This window comes from Polypterus senegalus, chromosome 1 (assembly GCF_016835505.1).
Source record: "Polypterus senegalus isolate Bchr_013 chromosome 1, ASM1683550v1, whole genome shotgun sequence".
Classification (NCBI taxonomy): Eukaryota; Metazoa; Chordata; class Cladistia; order Polypteriformes; family Polypteridae; genus Polypterus; species Polypterus senegalus.
Genome location: NC_053154.1, coordinates 329,634,534 through 329,657,085, shown reverse-complemented (window position 1 = coordinate 329,657,085; position 22,552 = coordinate 329,634,534). Strand labels below are relative to the sequence as shown.

The following is a 22,552-nucleotide window of genomic DNA, read 5'->3' as shown; positions in this document are numbered from 1 at the left end:
AGTGCTAATGACTAACAACAGAGATGCAGTCTGTACAGTTAATCAGCAGCTCTAGTCAGGATATGCTAAACTGAAGTAGTGAGTCTTCAGCCAGGATTTGAAGACTGAGACCAAAGGGGCATCTCTTATAGAAGCAGGAAGACCATTGCACAGTTTAGGGACCCTGTAACTAAAAGCTCTTCAGTGCTACAGCCCCTCAACTCTGGAACTCTCTTCCTCAGTCTCTCCGAAATTGTTCCTCTTTCTCCACCTTTAAATCTCAACTCAAAACTTTCCTCTTCGACAAACTTTTGTTTCCTGTGTGATCTTTTTTTTCCTCCCCTTCAGTATGTAAAGTGACTCTGAGTTTGTGAAAGGTGCTCAATAACTGCAGCTTATTATTATTACTTTTATTAGAAACATAACTTGAAACCCCAGACAAGGGAGAAATGCTGTCTGAATGATGACATTGGGGGGTTAGATTGTCCATTCATTGTATACCAGTGGTCTTATAAATGCTCAAGGGACTGCCTTTGTAGAGTCTTCTACTGGTGGTAAAGTGGGTTAAGTTAAAACAGCACCAGGAAGTAAGCAGCTTGCCACAGAGGTCTTGATGGGTGAAATACGCGGGGTACAGCATGGATGGTGAGATGGATAAGAGGCTACAGGTAACAGTTACCTAGCTGGTTTTGACATTTCTTCCTATCCTCCATCTAGACAAGAAATAAAAATGTTAGTTTGTACCTTTTGCAATTTGGTAACATGATAAAACACCAATCATGCAAAATGAGAGTGAACAGAGGGTTTCCCAAACTGGAAGATAATTTCATGCATAAAAAAATGTACAAAACACAAGTATTTTTTATAGACACATATTTATTTCAACATGCTGTTTGTGTTCCTGTTTAACAATAAGTAATATATGAAGCATGAATTTGGGGGGGGGGTTCTGTTTTTTCCATAATATACATTAATTGCAGCAAGCAGTTCAGCCTGAATTGTTGAAGCACTTCTTTGAAGGGTCTTCCTTGAGCACAATTTTTCGTGTGCAGGTCTCCTTGTCCACAACTGCCTTGCACTGCTTTGGGATCCCTTGGAGCTTTGGAAACCTAGAAGAGGAGAAGTCAGGTGAGCTGAGCTGACATGTTGTCTTGTGTAAGTTTTCAATTACAGCTTGGTTTGACCTTATTAAGTACATAAGGCTCTTCTTATAACTAGGTAAGCCATTCTGTGTGGAGCTGGAGCCGATCCTGATGGCAGAATAGAACCCTGAACCAGTCCATTACAGGGCACACTCACACAGACAGGGAAGTCAGTCTAACTGGCATGGCTCTGGAATGTGGGAAGGAAACTGGAGGACCAGTGGAGAACTTGCAAACTCCATTCAGATGATGCCTGGTCCCAGATTTGAATTTATCCTCATAATAATAATAATCTACTCTCTATATATAAAATCCTAAGCCTAAAAGTGCAACAATTTTATATGACTTTTTAATGAAACTTTTTTGTCACTCTTTAAATCTGGCTTATTTTAAAACCTTCATATATATATTTGGTGTCATTCTTTTCAGAATTTATCGAACTTTAATGTGATGTTGTTAGATTTTCAGATTCTTATTCCATTTTTAAATTATAAACTAAAAAATATGAAGAACTCACGTCCCGTGAGATGAGACTTTTTGCCAAGAGATTGAACCAGGCCCGGGGCCGGAATTAAAAGACAAAGAGTAGGACAGCTGCTGTACAGGCTTTTAATTGTTCAAAGCGCCGCGCAAGATGCAGATCATGCAGCATGGCAGCTGCAGCTGACTGGGCAAAGAGGAGGTAAAAGAAAACCTGTATTTGTTTCCCATTGTATCATCATATAAGAGGGGGTTTCAGAGGAGCCACCTGGTCTCCTTGGGGTGTGTTCAGCCCCCCTCTTCACAACGCGAGCAGCAGAGACGTAAAGTGGCTGGCACGTAGCGCAGGCTAGAAGGTTTGACAAGCAAAGCGAGCAGGGGGCAAACCCCCTAATAATAATAATAAATTTACAATACATAATTTCTAATTGTTTTAGGAATGCATTCCTCAAATTGGAAAAGGTAGAAAGAAAAATAAAATTTTCTATGTGATGAGGCACATATGGTCCATAGCAGGGTGCGTGTTTAAAATAAAAAAATGGTGTGCTCAGGCCAAGATCCTGAGCTGTTTCTTTGTATGGCGGATACAGCAACATGCTGTACCAGTGCATGCTGCCTAACCTAACCTGACCTGTGCTCAGGCTCGGTGGGTGTGGGTGTGTGTGGCAGCCATTCATTCCCAGGAGTTTAATAGCGGAATTGGCTGATTCACTTGCTGATGTGTTTGGTTCAGCCAGTTTCCCCATTGATACTCAATGGGGAGTAATTAAGGCACCCACAATAATTTGAAAGGAGCCTGAGGTTCTTAAAATGGCAGTAGAGATCAGAAGAACAAGAGAAGTTGGTCACAATCAAGAAGTGATCCGGAACTAAGGCTAGCTGGATGGAGAAATGAAATGAAAGGAAGAGAGACACAGAAAGGAAAGGGGCTGTGCTATAAGTGCAGTGGTCTCCTGTGTGAAGTAGAAAGTCCACACAGAAAGCAGGCTTGATCCCATCCTATTCTGGCTAGGCGTGGTGAAGATATTATGGAATTGGGATTTATAATGCCAGGTCCTGCCTATATCAACCTTCAGAGGTGTACGGACTCAGATGGGTCGAATTCAACCCTTTTCGGTTTGCTAATTACTGATTCGCAATTGGCCCCAGTGTAAGTACATGAGTGGGCCCTGTGATGGTCCGAAACCTTGCCCAGGACTGTTTCCTGCCTTACATCCAGTGCTGCCAAGATATGCTCCATGCCCCATGATCCTATATTAGATTAAAATATTAATGCTTATTTGACATATTCAACTTTGTGATCTAGTTTTGAATGAGAACAGCAGTCATCTCTAGCCTAGATGTCCTGTTTGGCCTATACTGTATTTCAATTTTGACAAAAACTGCATCAGTCCTCACAGTCACTATAGTGTTAATTGTATCCATTTATAATAGTCTTACAATAGTTCTATTATCCTCATCAATCTATTTGACTATTTTGTTCTTTTCTAATATTTAGGCCCGTTTTCAAAGTAATCCACCCCTCAGTCTCTGTCACGCTCTCGCCATACTTACATGTAGCAGCAGCTAATGCTGTCTTCATCACAGGAGCACAAATAGCAGTCTTCTTCCTGCCATTTTGTACCTATGTCATGTAACACGCCGTTCTTGTCTACGCAGCCTACAAAATAAAATATACAGTAGAAGAGCAAATGAATGGCAGGCCAACCAGAATGACCATTCTCTGTACTTTATGGACCACCATTTTACTATGGCCATCTGCTCTGCCAAACCCCACTAGCTATGGGGTGATACCTGCACTCACAAATCCTGTCTGGTTATTATAATAAGAGAGCATTTTTAAAGTTTAGAAGGATAAATGTCACCGGCAGTTGGAGATGACGTGTCTCATTGCAGCTGAATAAATAGTGGACTTCTAGAAGGCATGGTCATGACGGTGAAGCACCACCAGAAGGAGCTTCCTAAACCAGTTTCAGCTAATTGACCTGTTTTGTAATTCCAGTTAACGCTACCACCAAGTGCTTAACTGTTGTGCCAGCTGTTTTTCCCACCTCTGCTTACCCTCCTTTGGCAGTGAACACTTTATTCATTTACAGTAAACTTAGTCAGTATTCAAAACCTCTCACTTTCTGCACACTTTGTATTGTGAATTTAAATTTTAATGGATACCTTTTCCACTTTTGCTCATCAATCTGCACTCAATAACCCATAGCAAAAAATGAAAACATATTTTCAGAAAGGTTTGCAGATGTTTTAAAAATCAATAAAATATATTAAAAAAATGTAAGTAAAATGTTTTTATTTAGGGTGGCACGGTGGCGCAGTGGGTAGTGCTGCTGCCTCGCAGTTAGGAGACCCGGGTTCTCTTCCCAGGTCCTCCTTGCATGGAGTTTGCATGTTCTCCCCATGTCTGCGTGGGTTTCCTCCCACAGTCCAAACACATGCAGGTTAGGTGCATTGGCAATTCTAAATTGTCCTTAGTGTGTGGGTGTGTGCGCCTTGCGGTGGATTGGTGCCCTGCCTGGGGTTTGCTTCCTGCCTTGCACCCTGTGTTGGCTGGGATTGGCTCCAGCAGACCCCCGTGACCCTGTAATTATGATATAGTGGGTTGGATAATGGATGGATGGATGTAGTAGTGTGGGCATAGCCTTAATTTGCCAGAGGGACAGAAGCGGCAGAGAAAATCACTGCAATTCTTTATGTGCTTCCTCTCTTTAAAGTATGTGCATTTATCTCTTCTGTTATCTACCAACTGAGGACACACTCCAACAACTGGTGCTCCTGGTCCTGCTGCTGTCTTTCTAAAACCCTCTTCTCCCTCAAGAGGTGAAGTCCAGACATCTCTCTGGGAAGCCAAGTTCAAGTTGTACTGCCCAGTTCAACAGTAATTTATTCACTACAAAAAGTCTGCAGTGCACCACGCAATGTATATGTGTCTGTTATGTGCCATTTGGTATGGGATTTGTAAAAGTGGTGCTAATGTAATGTTTGTGATGTGCTGTCTGTTGGAACGACAAATGCAATGCATTTTATTACTAAAAACATTTGTGATTTGCCATTTGTTGGGACATAGCAACTAGATGGACACAGACAGACACACAGACACTTATCCTTTTATTAAGATGGTTATAGACTAATGTGTAGGCTTTACTACTTATTGAGTTTTTGCACAACAGTACCTACTGCTGGGAGATGGCGGTGCAGTGTCCCATCCATTCATCCAGAGCAAGGTTGCTAGTCTTGCCGGTAATGCCAAGACACCATTAGTAAAGGTATATTAAATGTGAAATGAATTGTTTCCTTGGTTAAGGTTTCATTTGATTTTTTTATTGCCATTATGCTTTACTTTACAATGAATAGTATTTGTTGCTATTGTTGAGTACTACTTTGCATCTAGTGCAACTACGAAATGTAATAAGATTTTTTTTTCCACTACTGTGTTTTTTGCGGATTATCAAAATTCCCCCTCCCCCCAAAAAAACTTGATTTTCATTACCCATTTAGAAACAGATTTTCCACATCTCCTGTAATAAAGAAAATTAAATAATAAATGAGCTTCCCTACTTAATATATTAAAAAAGTATGCACTCACCAAGGTGTGTTTGATTGGAAAACTCAAGAACTGGTGAATAAACAATGCATTGGGAGCTGCAGAGGTTTGCAGCCACAAATCCAAGGATGGCATACAGGAAAAACTTCTAGAAAAAAAAAACAAATAGTATAAGCTTGCAAAACAGTGTGGTCTTTGGCCAGATCTTTGACTTTTATTAGCTATTAACCAGAAATAATAAGAAACAAAGAACAGAAAGAATAAGGAATAATAACATGAATGCTCAATGATCTAGTGAGCTGGAATAGAAGTAATAATATAACAACAATGCAAATACTACAAAGGATTTACTACATTTTTAGAAGTTATTTTTTCTAGTTCTGAAGTTTAGGAACCCATGTTATATCCCAGAGACAATGGAGGTACTAATCCTGGATGGGACGACGAGCTATTGTGGGATACCCTCATCCACACAAGGCCAATTTCTAAATCAGTTTTCTCCAATAGACAGCCGTAAAAAGCTCAAGCCTATCCCAAAGTGTCAGGTGCAGCCATAGCCAGGGCGCTGCACATCTTATAACACTGTGTAAGCCACTAGGGGGCATACTAACCCCCCGACACAGACAGGCAGGACACAGGTTCAACTCAGCACCTGGGTTTATTTACAGTCTGTGCACCAATCACCAACATTGTAATACACAGTCGATTCCCTCCATTCAGGCTTTGTCCCCTCCTTCCTCCCAACTCGGGCTCCTGAATGGCGGGACTGGCTCCTTTTTATTGGGCACTCGGAAGGACTCCAGGTGCCTAACTAGCTTCTTCCAGTCACACCCCCTGGTGTGGCAGAAGTGTGGTTAAATAAGGCCCTGAAAAGATCCATCCGCCCCCTGGCCCCACTGGAAACCAAGGGGGCTGCCCTCTATCTGCCTGGGGGAGAAACTGTCCCACAAATACTCTTTCCTGGTTCTTCCACACTCTGGGCATCCTGGCCGGCTAAGGATTCAGTTACACACGAACCTATACTTGGGGTACAACACTTCAGTTCGCCTGTGTCAGAAAACCCATACAAACCCCACAAACTCAAACCTGGACATAAGATGCATAAGATGGCAATGCTCCAGCCACACATCCAAATCTACAGCTCCACCATTATATTATACTAGCTGCACTACTCAGTCATCCGGGATAATTCCTGACACAATGAGCCTCAGTTACAGTGCCATCAGTTAATCAGGTGACTTTTCTGGCAACAATATATATATTTTTTACCAGCTTTCTAAAGTGCTTTACAAGTATACAGCTATCGTACAACCATTTGTATTTTATGAGTCAAATTAAATGGCAAGCATAACAGATCAAACCTAGGCAGCCCTGAGCCTTCATCGTTCTGCCTGATTCTATGACTGTCAGACTAAAACTGGCAAACCTGAAAACTATGGTTGGCTTCCCTTGCAAATCTCATTTCTGCATCACTGTATTCTTTACAGGCAGCATGGTGGCACAGCTGCCTCGCAGTAAGGGGGTTTCCTCCCACAGTCCAAAGACATGCAGGTTAGGTGTGATACTAAATTGGCCCTCGTGTGTGTTCTGTTCTGTCTGTTGTGATGAAAAATGTAGCTGTGTTTATCCGATATTACCAAAGTTCTGCAGCTTTTAGATTGCTTTTGTCAGAACAGAATTGTCTGTGTGCGATCGGCCTGTGATCAACAGACAACCCTGTAACGGTTCTTCCAATGCATCCTATGCTAACTGGCATAGGCTCCTGCCAACCCTGTTCAGGACTAAGGGCTCGTTTATACTTCACACTCAGAATGTGTACGCACATGGCTACCATGTGTTCCCAGCGTTCATTTGATGCGTCATCTAAGCACGTCCTCAGAAATTAATGTGACGCGTGTGCGAGTTGCAGTACCAGCAAAAAGTCGGGGGGCGCAGTGTGATAAAAATTAGAATGTGACATCAGAGTCTCTGTTTACTGTCTACATGTGATAGAAGGTCGCTTTGTGGATCCTACGAGATCAGTGTGTGCGCTTCGATGTTTGATGAATGGTTTGATATGGTGAAGCAAAATGCCGACATACAGATGTATCCGTGGTGCTTTTATATTCAAGCGTCGCATATTCCCAATCGTAATGACATGATTTAATTTTAAAAGTCTGATATATAGTCTTCTGTGCCATCTTTTTTTCTAGGGCTTCCTCCGGTCCTGACAGCAGAGGATCGCCAGCAATAGATCGCCACACTGAGCACATTAAATGTATAATATTCCAACTCTCTGTGCATTTAGAATCCTTAGATTTATACTTGATATCACTTTCATGATGAAATGCATTAAAGTATGTATGTTACATTTTACAGATAACTCTGTAATTGTGTTTAAATAATGAATACTGTTAATGATTACGCACATGGGGGTGACACGGTGGCGGAGCATTAGCGCTGCTCTCTTGCAGGGAGTCACGTCGCTGGTATTCTCTGCCTGGAGTTTGCATGTTTTCCTTCTGGATTTCCACAGTGTGCTCCGGTTTAATTCCAAAGATATGCAGATTTGGTTACACTAAAATGACTCTAATGTATGTGTGTGCTTGTATTCACCTTGCGATTAGCTGATGCCCATCCAGGGATTGTTTCAGTCTCATGCCCAATGCTTGCTGGAATGGACACATCCCTGGAGTGATGGATTTTATCATTAAACGTCCTTTTCAGAGATATCGCGGTAAGGTGTCATCGGAATTTAATGGCTGTTCCAGGCAATTCACAACACAGCGAAGCCGAACCTGTTCTCACCATGATAATATCTTGTACTACTACCTGGTGGGTTCCTCCAGATTTATGTAAAGTACGCATGCAAGTATAAACACTACAACGCTTGCGTAGCAGGAGTGTCTGCTGCAGCATGCGTCGCATTGCGAGAAGTATAACCCCGGCCTAAGTGTGTTAGAAAATGACTGACTGTGCTTTTTAGTTGACATCACCTCCTTTTAGATATTTTCTCTCTTTGATTTCTAAAGCAATTTTAAAAAATTACACATAAAGTCACAGAACGGTACATGTCACTAATTGATTTAATGACTGACTGCATGCCTGACAAGAAATTCTTGGGTACTTTTGCAAACAGTTTTCACTAATGGATCAACCTCATGGAACTGAGGCCCAGAAAACTGCAAACACATCATAAAGTTAAATGAATTGTGCAAAGAAAATTGAAAAAGGTGCAGTGACATTTCACATTTAACAGTTAGAAAGGGCGGTTGCAGAATAGCACAGATAACTGTAGTGCATGTCACTGGCATCATAGCTCATGTCCTGCCTGCTTCCTTTTTTTGCTCTTTATCTTATAGAAATATAAGAGTAAGTAATACAGTTAATCAAAAATGAAATGGTTTATTAAAATAAAATGATCTCTTAGAAAACTTGCCTTACATTTTTCTAAAACTTTTAAGATCATCACACCCTTCAGTCTTTACTTCAAACCATTTCATATGCAGTATGATGTGCAGCATTATAACATTATTTGATTTCCTATGAATTTTCCACTGTCGTCTTCAGCACTCTGATTTAAATGATTACATCACTCATGTCCCTTAAGTCTACAATTATCGCTCTGGTTCATAAGTCATTGGTATTTTATATATTTCTTGATTTCTTTATGTACTATCTGTGTCATCCAGAATGGAAGCCTTGACTGCTATTAGTATATGATTAAAAAAGAGCCCACGGTCAGCACCATTTAATCGAGGTGTGCTGAGGCTATACTACAGCAGCGCTAATCAGTTGCAAGGCCCTGCATAAAAATGCATTATTATAGAAAGATGATTATATTTCTCACCATTTTCTGGAATAATTGTTGTTGTTTCTCTTCTGGTCGACTTGTCTTTTGCCCTGCTTTGACCGATGTGCCATTTTATACCATTGAGTTTCAGGAGTCGTGTCCTGGTCAGTCGTCACCTGACATTATTACACGGTTTTCCCACGCCTGCATATACAATAGTTATCTGTGGACATGGGCCTTCTACCGTAGGCTTTAATAAACTCAAAGCAAACACACTTTTAAATGTATTTATTGTATCATAAGTTAAGCATCTTTCGTAAATCTGCTACTTGGATGTGGCTTTCAATAACAAAATAAGAAATGTAAACACTCTGCTTTGGTTTTAGAGATTCTCACACTCCTTATCTGCTCTAATGCTCTGTTGGTTTCATATCCTGGTCACAGGAGCTTAATATTCTAAAGCAGTGTGAGAAAGAAAAAACAGAAACTAGTTAGACAAAATCAAAGCACACTCTTAAAAAGACTGGCTCTTTAATGGCACTTTATGTTTCTTTACTGGGTTTTGTAGTTCCATGTTGAACCTTTTCTTGACTTCTTGACATTCTGTGGAAAAGGTTCTTTGCGCAGGATGTTGGTTCCTTGTGCTTGGAAAAACTTCCTAATATGTAGAAAATAAATAAAATCTTTAAATGTACTGTAGGCCAGGGTTCGCCAGCTCCAGTCCTGGAGGACCACCATGGTTGCAGGTTTTCATTCTAACCCTTTTTTTGAATAAGTACCCTGTTTGTGCTGCTAATTAACTTCTTGTGAATTCATTTTAATTGACTTCTCTTTTAAGGTGTATTCCCATGAATTTCTTCATTGTTCTTCTGAATTGCTTCATTCCTTCCCTTAAATGGCATCCAAAGAGAAATTAAATGTGTGTGTTAAACAGTGCGTGCGGCAAACTGGTGTGTGTCTGTGGTACCAAATCCCGATAAAAAGGATGAGGCAGACCAGAATTAAAGTAGAAAGATCTCAATTAACTGCTGAATGTTGCAAAGGAAGGAATCGGTGCAATGGCTTTGTAAAGCTAAATGTTTATTTGCAGACAAATATGGATGTGTGGTTTCTGAAACAGAACAAATACAATAACATAAAATAACTCACAAAATAAAGGCTCAGAGAACGCTAAAACAGGTAATGCCCAAAAAGGTCAGTAGATGGCAGCAGAAATTAACAGAGCACTATGACGTGCTGTCGTTGACAAAAGGCATTAAATAAAACGTAACAAATACGTTAGCACTGTACAGACTCAGACAAATAACTACTTAAGCAACTATTACCAAGTCTATTTTCTTGAAGCTCTTATATATTAATAAAGAAGCAACATTTCTGAATGTACTTATATAGTTTTGAACGTTAAACTGAACACACTTTGACATAAAGGGTTGTCTGAACTTGTTAGTAACACAATGCTACGAGCTTTATCATTACTTGCAGAAAATTTTTTCTAATAAAATAAACTGCAAAGCGTAACTTACATCAAACAAATGCACACAAAGTCAGCAAACAATTGAATAAATGCGGGTACGTGCAGACTCCTGAAAGTACAGCGTTTTCTGCATATCAGATACAGAAATAACACGTGCGCACGCTCACGCATAACCTGCGAGTGTGAAGACGCAACAGACAGCGTGCTCAGACTTTTGTACAAAGTCAGTGAGCCAACAGAAGACCAACTAAGTCAGGGCCTCAAACTCCAACCAATTTCACTCCAACCAGCTGCTTAATGAGGTGCCAGTTCTTGTTGTTAATTAAACCTGTTCTTTAATTCTGTGGTTGTTGCTGCTCTCATGGTGCATTTGCAGACATTTACGAAATTGTTGATTTTCTCTTTTCTAGCACTGATAAAATGTTTTGTGGACCTGAGCAGATCGACATTCCTGAGAACTTCACCTTTCTTTATTTTCAGATATTGTATGATGGACACCAGTTGCTTTGGCTCATTTTGTACCTCATTATTGTTTGGCTGCTAATTAAGGAAAAAGAAACAATTCAGGGATCTGAGTCTTCAATAACAAGTCAATTAAAATTAGTGCAAAACAAGTTAATTAGCAGCAAAAACAGGTCACTAATTAAGAAAAGGGTTAGAATGAAAACCTGCAGCCACAGTGGTCCTCCAGGACCGGAGTTGGCGACCCCTGCTGTAAGCTTCCCAGCAGGACACTAATAGATTAGGAAAATCTGCTTGTGTTCGTTGTATGCAGCAAGAGTCATTTTAAAATCAGGAACCCATTGTTATTTCACTAATCTGCTACCATCCATTTGTGCTTTTTAACTGTATGGAGCCTGTTACAGATCTAAATAAATAAAGGCCCTTTCTGGAACCTTCATGTGGTTGGAATTTTTGGGAAACAAAAATGGTTCTCCTATGGCATTGCTTTGAAGAACCAGTCTGGCATATTTATTTTTAAGAGTGCAGCCTGTTTTTATATCATAAAATGTCTGATTTGCCTGTAACACTTAATACAGTTTTACAGAATAATAAGCTAAAGAGATGCAGATGGCATCTGGTGCAAGTGTAACCTCCTTCTCAGATTGTATTCTGCATTGTGGTTTATGTGCACACAGAGGCCACAAACAGACCAACACATCAGAAATGATTTATATCACTGAAATACAAATGTTTACAGGGTCTCATCAGCTTCATGCTCTCACAACCAACCTTACAGAACTATTTTATTTTTTTTAGAAAATTCTAAAACATTAAACATAACAGATACCTGTAATACCAACAGATTTACAGGATCTCATAACCGGCGTGCCCTGTAAGACAAAATATATATACATTTACACATTAAAACAATTGTCACAAGAATGACAAAAAGACATTGCGAAGGTTTGGGGCAGCCACCCGTATAATATTTCCTGGATGCAAAAATGATTAGTACGAGCGGACATGTTCTCACAACTGAGTCCAAAACAGAACTGATATACTGGAAGCAAGATGGCGGCTTTAAAGGCCAGTAAAGGAAGTGATATCATCAGGTCCGGAACTGGAAGTGACGTCGTTGGCTGCACCAGAAACAGGCAGGATTTCCTGAGAATGGTCTGAAAGGGATTGAGAGAGTGAATTAGTACATTTTGCCACCCCCTGGCCCGGTGTGGATTTACATCTATTTAAGCCCTTTAGTTGTCTCCTAAACATGAGTGTGTGACAGAGCCCCCCCTCCTCAGCCCAGACCCATCGGGTTGGGGGGCCTGAACCGAGAGGTCGGCAACATGAGGGAGAACATCAGCGTTGGTATGGAGAGAGCCCTTCCAATGAACGAGCGAGAACGTATAAGGTTGAAGAACAAGGAACCACCTAGTGACTCGTGGGTTGGACTCCTTGTGTAGGGCCATCCACTGTAAAGGTGCATGGTCCGTGACAAGTGTAAACTCCCAACCCAGGAGGTAGTGCCTCAACTGTGTAATCACCCTCTTGATCATAAGAGCCTCTCTCTCCACCACTGCATACCTGCCAGCAGTTTCCGGCTCAGGAACATGACGGGGTGTTCAGCATCATCGACACTCTGGCTCAGCACTGCTCTTAGGCCTGTGTCCGAAGCGTCTCCCTGGAGGATAAAAGGAAGTCAGGTGCTTTCAAAACAGTTGCTGACGTCAGGTCCCTTTTTAAGTTACTGAATGCTGCTTCTTTCATATTGGTCCATACCACAATGTTGGGAGCCCTCTTCTTTGTTAAATCACTCAAGGGTGCAGCTCTCTCCGAAAACCGTGGTATAAACCAATGGTAGTACCCGGCTAAACCGAGAAATGCTTGGACATGCCTCTTGGTTTGCAGATGGGGCCATTTCAAAATGGCATCTACTTTAGATCACTGTGGCTTCACAGTACCACAGCCCACCAGGTAGCCCAAATATTTGGCTTCTTTCAACCCAAAAAAACATTTTTTTGGATTGATCCGAAGACTGGCCTCACCAACGTCTGTAATACTGCTGGGACATGCTGTAGGTGTTCCTTCCAGGTGCTGTAATAGATGACGACGTCATCCAGGAAGGCAGCACTATACATGTTATGGGGTCGGAGCACAGCACCAGACGCTGGAAAGTCGCAGGAGCCCCATGTAACCCAAATGGAAGGACACGATACTGCCAGTGTCCACTAGGGGTGCTAAACACAGTCTTAACCTTTGCGGAGTCTGTTTAAGGAACCTGCCAGTACACATTGGTCATGTCAAGTATGGTCAAATATTCCGCCTGTCCAAGCCTCTCAAGGAGGTCATCCACTCAAGGCATAGGATAAACATCAAATTGGGATACCTGATTAAGTCAACAAAAGTCATTGCAAAACCTCCATCTTCCATCGGCTTAGTAACCAAGACTATTGGACTGGAGCAGCGACTATAACTCTCCACTATGACTCCTAAGTCCAGCATGTGCTTGATTTCAAGTTCCACTTCAGCCTTCTTTGCCTCAGGAAGACGATAGGGGTGCTCTCGGACAATAACCCTGGGTCTGGTCACAATGTCGCGGGCGATCAGAGAGGTCCTTCTGGGTTTTTCATCTACCACCTCCGGGACAGACGAGGTAACTGCTTCAAGCTCTCGCCTCTGTCAGGGATTCAAGTTAGAGCCGAAGTTTAGTGTGTTGGTCTGAGCAAAGAATGAGCGGGGCTGTCCGAAGGAAGGAGTGTGGTCCCTTTCCTTCCACGGTTTCAGCAGATTCATGTTATAAATTCGCTCGCTCGGCTGACGATTGGGCTGTTTCACCAAATAGTCGACGAGCTCTTTCCTCTACTTAACTTCGTATGGTCTCTGCCAATGGGCAAGTAGTTTAGAATGGGAAGTGGGAACCAACACCATGACTCAATCCCCTGGTTGGAACTCATGAAGCGTAGTGCCACGGTCATAATAGTGGGCCTGTGCTGCTTGCACGTCCTCTATGTGACTTTTTAGTATAGGTCGAATTTTCTCAAATCTATCATGTAACTGCGCGATATACTCCAAAGCATTAGTCAAGGGAAGAGCTTCTCCTTCCCAACCTTCTTTCAAAATGTCCAGTATACCCCGGGGTTGTTGTCCATATGATAATTCAAATGGTGAGAACCCTGTTGAGGCTTGAGGGACTTCCACTGTAGGCAAAGAGTATGAGGGGGAGAAGTTACTCCCAATTTCTTGCGAAGCATCTGTTTGAGAGTCTGATTAAACCTCTCCACTAGACCATCAGTTTAAGGATGATATACCGTGGTTCTTAAGTGCTTTATCTTGAGTAACTTGGCCATTTCCCTGAATGTCTCCTAGGTACACGGTGTTCCCTGGTCCATAAGGACTCATTTACGGATGCCACTCACGCAAAGACCCCTACCAGTTCTTGTGCAATGGCTTTGGAAGTAGCTGAGCGCAATGGAACAGCTTCTGGATGCCGGGTCGCATAATCCACAAGAACTAATATATACTTATGTCCAAGAGCCGAGTGCTCTAGGGGTTACAGTATATCAACACCTATTCTTTCGAATGGGATATCAATTAAGGGAAGGCGTACGAGAATAGCACAGTCCCTCCTAGGAATTTGCCATAGCTGACACTCTGGACAAGAGATACAGAAGCGGCGGGCAAACCTCCCCGTTAATTCGCGGCCAGTAAAATCGAAGTTTGATACGCTGTAATGTTTTCTCGGTGCCCAGGTGGCCTCCTAGGAGGTGGGCGTGTGCTAACTCACAAACCTGCTGCCAGAAGGTTCGTGGAATCAACAGCAACTTCCGCACCTCCCGCTCGTGTTCACTGACCCGATATAATAAATCATTCTCAATAACAAAGTGGAGGCCCTGTGACATGGGCTAATGGGTGTCTTGACCGTTGACTAGTATGACTGCATTCTTTGCAAATTTAAGGGAATCATCATTTCATTGTTCCCTTTTAAACGAGGCCTGCAATTTTCTAAACTGAAAACTTAGTTCTGAGAGAGGGTCCATTCTGACCTCAAGGGGCGGGGAGTCATCCCACTCTGCCGAGACGCAGACTGATGGCACAACTGTCTGCAACAGACCAAGAACTTCCCCAATCTCCTCTTGGCCTCCCGTATCTCTCCCCGCCAGCTGAGTGCACAGTGTGGAGACAACCTGAAATGGATTATTCCCATCTGTTACTAGGCCTAAATTAGGTTTGGGGGTGGCCAGTACTTCACCGCTTTTACCATCAGACCAGTCCCGCCCAAGAATCACAGCGAAAGGTGAATTTGGGAGGGCCGCTACAGTGAGTTTTTTAACTGATCCTCCCTGGCTGATGAAACATCGGGCTGATTTATAGAATCAGACATCTCTGTGTACACAGGTTATACTGGTCTTTATTTTCAACCACTGTTGTGGCATTACATACAGGCGATCAACAATGGAAATGTTGCTGCCAGGATTGAAGAGGGCTTCCATGTTAAATCCATTAACAACGAGCACTCCTGTATGAGCCATTGACAGGGGGGTTTGAAAGTGTACACAATCCCCCCTACTTGCATTCCTCCTCGCTCCCAGGTAAGGGCCCCCACGTAATCAGGGGCTCTGGTGCAAACTCTGGTTTATGCCGAGGGGGAAGATTAGGAGGGACGTAATCTCCATAGCATCCACTAAAGGACTGTTCTGCCCTTCCAAATTGCGAGGCCATCCTAGATGTTTCCACTAGTTTGATGAGCTTGTTCATAGAAGTAAATTCTCCCCATACCGGCTGGGTGAAATGGGTGGGAAGGTTGCTCATTAATAGGAAGCAGGCTACCTTCTTTACTATCTGGAAAGTGGAGCACTCGGTGGGCCTTAACCATCCTGCCATCGTTTCCCAAGGAGCATCAGCCTGCTCTTGGGTAGATCGCTCAGGATCCATCTTCCACGTCTGCAAGTTCCTCACCTGCTGGCATGAGGAATCCCCATTTTGTTCTGGGGCCTTGGCCCCCACGAGGAGAACATCTCCATACATAAATTTGTAGATCAACATTAATGCTTTTAAAGACTTCACTTTGTTAAATTAAAATATTGTGTCTTATTTTCTTGCAAAGGCTTTGGAGTTAGGACTTCGAACCCTGCAGTTGTGGTTTCGGATCCCACTACTGACATGATATGACCCTAAGCTCCAATTCAAAAAGCAAAATAAATGGAATCAATTGTACCTCAAATGTTGTGAGTCTCCTTGGATAAAGGTTTCAGCCAAGTAATACCATTACTAGGAAACTGGAGCTGCTTATTCATCAAGATATTGTACACAATTGTCCATGAGTAAAACATTCCTGCATTAGATCAATTTCTGCTTTTCCTTGCAATTTGGCTCTTGTTGATGGCCACTGCAAAACGCAATGTTACAGGAAAGTGCATTCTTTTGAAATGAAAAGGGCAATCAGCTATGTTCTCTCTAAGCTGAATCTATGCACATCTTTTTATAAATTCCAGGCAGCTGGCATCGCACCACTCACTTTCCTTCCTGCACAGCAGTTTGAAAGAGCTGTGTTGGTGCTTTGTAGCGCTCACTACCCATAAAAACTCCAAGGCATGTTGTGTATGTGTTGATGATTCAATTAACTCGATTAATCCCTCCCTCCCCTTCGTCATTCATGTCAGAGTGTTTTATGGTGCTGGACGCTTTAAGGGGATCTACTCACCTTTCGTTTAGGTCAAAAAGTGCTTTGTGGTGTTTGATACTTCACACTGTGAGCTCATCGGAGCTGAAAAGATACTCAAGGGTGAATAGGTGGTGCTAATGCGTGATCCTAATGTGTGTGTGTCTGTGTGTGTGTTCGCCCTGTGATGGACTAGCTCTTTGTCCAGGGTTTCTTCCTGCCTTGTGCCCTATTGTAACTGGGATAGGCACCAACCTCCCATGGTCTGGATTAAGCAGGTTAGAAAAATGACATGACATGGCTATCATAAGTTAGAACATTAGAACAATCTAAATGAGAACAGGCCATTCAGCCCAACAAAGCACACCAGTCCTATCCACTTAATTCTTCTAAAATAAGACAAAGTTGAATTTTGAAAGTCCCTAATGTGTTACTATCTACCACACTTCTTGGTCACTTATTCCATGTGTCTGTGGTTCTTTGTGTAAAGAAAACTTCCTAATGTTTGTGTGAAATTTACCCTTAACAAGTTTCCAACAGCGTCCCCATGATTTTGATGAACTCATTTTAAGGTCACAATCTCGATCCACTGGATTCATTCCTTTCATAATATTAAACACTTCAATCATGTATCCTCTTATTTTGTTTAAATATCTTTACTAAAGTTACTAAAGTTATTACATTTTGAATATAAACATTACATCAGAGCACAGAACTGTTATGAAACTCCTAAAAGCACTTCCAAAAATGCCCACTAGAGGGGGGCATCCCATCAAAAAAAAAAAACCCTGATAAATACAAAAAAGGCCATATAAAATTTTTATAAAAAAATAAACATTTATTTTCAGAAGCTCTGTTAAACAGTGATGCTCCATCAGAGCACAAAAAGACAACAAGGAGTGACCAGGAAGGCAATTCAATGTAAACAAAGGTCAGAATAATGGTGGCACGATGGTGCAGTGGTAGTGCTGCTGCCACTAATTTCCAGTGGGTGGTTCGCTTCCTGAGTCCTGCCTGCATGGAGTTTGCATGTTTTCCCTGTGTCTGCGTAGGTTTCCACCGGGTGCTCCGGTCTCCTCCCACGGTTAAAAGACATGCAGTTTAGGTGCATTGCCGATTCTCAATTGTCCCTAGTGTGTGTGCTGTGGGTGGGTGTGTGTGTGTGCCCTGCAGTGGGTTGGCGCCCTGCCCCGGATTGGTTCCTGCCTTGCACCCTGTGCTGGCTGGGATTGGCTCCAGCAGACCCCCGTGACCGTTTTAGGATATAGCGGGTTGGAGAATGACTGACAAAGGTCAGAATACGAAATCCCACACTGCAAAAAATGAAATCTAAGCAAGAGAAAAGTAATTATATCATGATATTAAATTCTGTTTTCCTTACTGTAACAATTATTGACTTATTAAAAATTTGTATTTACAAGTATTTAGCTTACTTTAAGAAATCCTGTCAAGTAAATTTTGCTTACCCCATTGGCAGTCTTTTTTACTAAATAAAAGCAAAATAACTCCCACTTAAAATTTTTTGTCTAGTTTTTTGAACATGCATGTTTTGCAGTTCACACAGAAAACACAGAACGAAATGTCAAAAATTCAGCAAAACGCTGAGCATATTAAATTAACTAAAGAGCTCAAGAATGTAGAACTCTTAAGTGCATTTCAAATGATCCAGCAGGAACTGTGGAAGGCCCTCTGGATCCTTGCAGTGACTGCCAGGTGGCCCCGCCTCCAAAGGGCTCACCCCCAAAACACACGGAACAAAGCACAGGAATAAAAACCAAAGCTCTAATTAACAAAAGTAACATTCACATACCTCAATGGGCAAAAATTGAAAGAAAACACATAAAACAGGACTTTGTATTACAGTAAAGGGAAGAACCCAGGCTGAGATATAACAAGAATACTGCATTGACAAGATTAGAGCACTGTATGCTATGAGAAATTTATATGAAGTAAGTGAGTTAAATTTTAAAATCATTTCAGAATACATTCACTGTGTTTTCAGATTAGGATGATTGTTTATCAAGTCAGATTTTGTAATTTATTTTGGACAACAGAAATCATATGTGAATGTCTTACATGTAATGCAAAAGTATGCTATTCGTTTGCAGATAGCATAGAGTAACACACAGTGAAAGTTGACAAGGAATTTACATTTGAATAATTTTAAATATTTTAGTAAGGGCAACATAATTTACTTTTACAAGTGACAAGACCTTTCTTTGCAATGGAACAGTGTTCTTTTTCTAATACTCAAGAAATGGGTGATGCAGTGGTAGTACTGCTGACTCGCAGAAAGGAGACCAGAGTTGGCATCCTGGGTCCTTCCTGTATGGAGTTTGCATGTTCTCCCTGTGTTTGTGTGGGTTTCCTTCAGGTGCTTTGGTTTCCCCCCAAAGTTCCAAGACATGCAGTTGAAGTGGATTGGCAATGCTAAATTGGCCCAAGTATGTGTTCACCCTATGATGGACTGGTGCCCTTCTCCAGGAGCTGATCCTGCCTTGTGCCCTCTGTTTGCTGGGATAGACCCTGCTCAGGATTAGGCGGGCTAAGACAGTGGTATGGTTCTGTAAAGATTCTGTTTTTCTGCTGGCTTGCTGATGGGGGTTATGACGACACTACCTGGCAGACCTGGCAGTCGATGTCAGGGCATAACCACCCACAACGGAGTGATTAAGTGAAAACCTCATGCAAACATGGGAAGAACTTGAAATTCCACATTTAAAAGGTAACTTGCTTAAATGTTATTATTATTATTGGTAGTAGTAGTAATAGTATGATGTGTACAGAGTACAGTAAAATTCTTACTTGCCTGTCCAACCAACACACAATACATTGTCGCTCTCTGGAACAATGATAAAAACGAATACAGAACTTCATTTTATTTAAGACTAGCCGTCCCCTGCAGCTCCGCCCGTGTAGTAACAGGAAACAGGACAGAGAGGAGGGCTCTACCCGGCTCCCCACTCCTGACATCACGCTTTCCCCTCCCCACGACCCGCAGCCTCTCTCTTGGATTAGCTCGAATATATCGCTCCTGCAAGCAAACTATGATTCTTAGTACGATGAGAGAAGCTCACAAAATCAACTGGAACAGTTCTAGAAAATTATAGAAAAAAACTCAATCTGAATCTGTTAGGTAGTTCTCTCATTCCCTAGTTAAGCAGAGGTAAGATACGCCCGAGGCTGGTGCATGAGTGAGGAGGGGCCAAATACATCGGTTACACAAGCAAACTATGATACTTAGCCCGATGAGAGAAGTCACAAAATCAACCAGAATGTTCTAGAAAATTATAGAAAAAAACTCAATCTAAATCCGTTAAGTAGTTCTCTCGTGAAAAGCGGACAGGAATACAGACAGACAGACAGACGTTGGATTTTATATATAGAGGGATGATACACAAATCAGCATATGTAATGTAAACCTTACTTTGTTGTGTTTCTATTACTGTAATTAGTAAGGGAGACAGACAAAAGAGAATTTTACTAGGTAAACATGGGAATAAACTCCCACTGGAAATTAGATTAAATTAGATAAACTTTATTAATCTTAAGGGGAAATTCAGATGCATGCTGCAGCAGAAATATAAAAAAGAATACAGACTCAACAGGACAAATAATACAGCCAATCAATCATTCAATCAATCAGTAAATAAATAAATACATTTATATTGTGTAGATATTCCAAAATGAACTTAAGGAGCACATCTGGACGAAGCATTGAATTGCCTCATAGCAGTGGGCAGAAAAGACCCGCAGAGGTGTTTCAAAGCACACTGTGATGGAATGAGCCTGTAAAGTGCTACAAAAGAGAGTCTCCTGGAGGGGACTTTTCAGGGTGCCATGTAATTTTGCCACCATGCACTTTTGCACAACAGCTTCCACTGTGTCCAGGGTTCACCCAGTGATAGACCTAGAACTACACTATATGTCCAGAAGTATGTGAACACCCCTCCAAATCACTGAGTTATTCAGGTGTATCTTTGTTAACATATGCATAAATTCAAGGGTCATACTGAAGAGCTTGGTGACTTTAAACATGGCACTATCATAGGATGCCATCTTTGTCAGTCTCAACTTTTCCTTGTGACTCGGTCAAAATCCGGCTGTTGGACCACAAACTAGATAGATAGATAGATAGATAGATAGATAGATAGATAGATAGATAGATAGATAGATAGATAGATAGATAGATAGATAGATAGATAGATAGATAGATAGATAGATAGATAGATAGATAGATAGATACTTTATTAATCCCAAGGGGAAACTCCAGAGGTTTGTAGTTCAGCAGCCAGCAGGATTGCATGTTTAAGGCAGTTGGTTCCCAGTCACCATTATTTGAGTCGGATAAAACCTCACACAACAACTAATCTTTTTTTTTTTTTTTGCAGTATAGCAATGGTTCATTTATAACCAAAAAACAATAAAGTAATATAATTAATTAACAATACAGATTAAATAATACAGTGTGGTGGACAGCCAGGGCCCTTATTTTGCAGGGATATATAGTGGAAGGATCGGGGGAGAGCATATTCGGGGCATTACCTCCCACGGAGCGATAGATGGCAGACCCCCTAGGTTGTATCAGTGCCTCAGACTCCTACAGTTGGAGTTTGGTGCAGCCCTATTCTGTTCCATGGGCGCTCGCTGCGAGGGAGATGCTGCTGTAACGGCTGAGCCCTTTGGTGCAGCACTTCCACGACACCTGGAAGTGCTGCTGGAAGAAGATCATTGGACACCTGGAGCAATTCTGGGTGCCTTATAAAAGGAGTCAGCTGCCGTTACACCCGGAGCCAGAGTTGGGAGGAGGTGGACAAAGCTGCTGGAGGATGAATGGAAGCGAACAGAGAGAAAGAGAGAGAAGAGAAAGAAAATGAAAGAAGAGAAGTGTGTTCTGCGCTATGTTTGTGCTTTAACTGTGCTCTGGAGGTGAGAAACTAAGGAAAGCATTTCACATGGGAAAAAAAAATAAAACGTGTGTGCTGAACTGGTGTCCTGTGTCTGTCTGTGTCAGGGTTGGGCAGCAGGAGCGCCCTCTGCAGGCCACAACAGCTAATCAAATATAAGACACAGAAGACAAAGTCGGGGGTATTTAACTAAATTCCTTAAACATTTTAACATACACTACGTCAATGGTTCTTTAAGTTTTCTTATTTTTAACATTTTGTATGATTTTAATATAAAAATTTTATTTCTGTTTTAAACAGACTAACATTCGGTGCATAATTAGTCCATTCCATTTTATGGATGCAGCATATGCTCATAGCAGTAATAGATTTATTATAAATAAAAACCTCTAGTCCACATCTAGACGTGTAAAATATCACACAATATTAAAATCACTGAAAGATACATGACAGATTGGACATTTTTAAAAATACTCCATTCCTTCCAAAATATTTAAATTGAACACATTGATGAAACAAATGCAATATACTGTAGTAGAAAAATTAGAAAATATTGTAACAGCGCTCATAAATTACATGAGCCAGGGGCAAGTCACCTATGTATGAGCTGGCATTACATCACCAGTGGTAGAAGTGCCTACTGCATATAAATGGCAAGCCTGGAAAGTCGCATGCTTTTCCAACTGGTGCAGCAAAGGTGAGCAGTCCTTTTAAGGCTAGCTAGCCACCTCAAAGAGCCATGTAAAGAGCAGAGAATCCGTCCATTGGGGCACTTGCTGCTGGCGCTACAATGTCAGTTTTTCATTGCAGTTGAATATGAATCAGGACAATATTTCCTTCACACGGTAAATGTTGTATGGCACTTTCATTAGTAAGACAATACAGTACATGCTTTACAATACATCATTTTCCAAACTTTTTTCCATTGGATATTCTAAGATTTGAAGTCCCAATACTGTTTGTCTTTACAAACTGGTAGTGGAATATGCTTTGTTAAACATGTTTCTTGTGATGGTCAATGTGATTTTCTACGCTGTGGTGTGCTGGACTGGCAACAATACTTCAACAGAGACCCACTGAATCAACAGGCTAACTAAAAGGGCAAGCTCAGTTTTAAGATGCACTCTGGACCTCCATGAGGTCAC

At 41.6% G+C, this 22,552-nt stretch overlaps 1 protein-coding gene across 1 annotated transcript; it reads right to left on the bottom strand.

Moving 5' to 3' along the window:
* Positions 1-895: 895 nt before the first annotated feature.
* On the bottom strand, positions 896-9,139 carry LOC120519628 (beta-microseminoprotein-like). The gene is made up of 4 exons (XM_039742558.1): positions 8,981-9,139; positions 5,194-5,299; positions 3,156-3,261; positions 896-1,088 (listed from the first exon to the last, which is right to left on the bottom strand). The coding sequence occupies exons 1-4, from the start codon at positions 8,981-8,983 to the stop codon at positions 968-970; spliced, it is 336 nt and encodes a 111-aa protein (XP_039598492.1). The 5' UTR covers positions 8,984-9,139; the 3' UTR covers positions 896-967.
* Between the last annotated feature and the right edge of the window lie 13,413 nt (positions 9,140-22,552).

Excerpts from the sequence above, each read along its gene's own strand:
- LOC120519628 (XM_039742558.1), bottom strand. Across the intron at positions 3,262-5,193 it reads TTCCAATCAAACACACCTTG|GCTGCGTAGACAAGAACGGC; the intron begins GTGAGTGCATAC and ends TTTATTTTGTAG. Across the intron at positions 1,089-3,155 it reads AGCATTAGCTGCTGCTACAT|GTTTCCAAAGCTCCAAGGGA; the intron begins GTAAGTATGGCG and ends CTCCTCTTCTAG.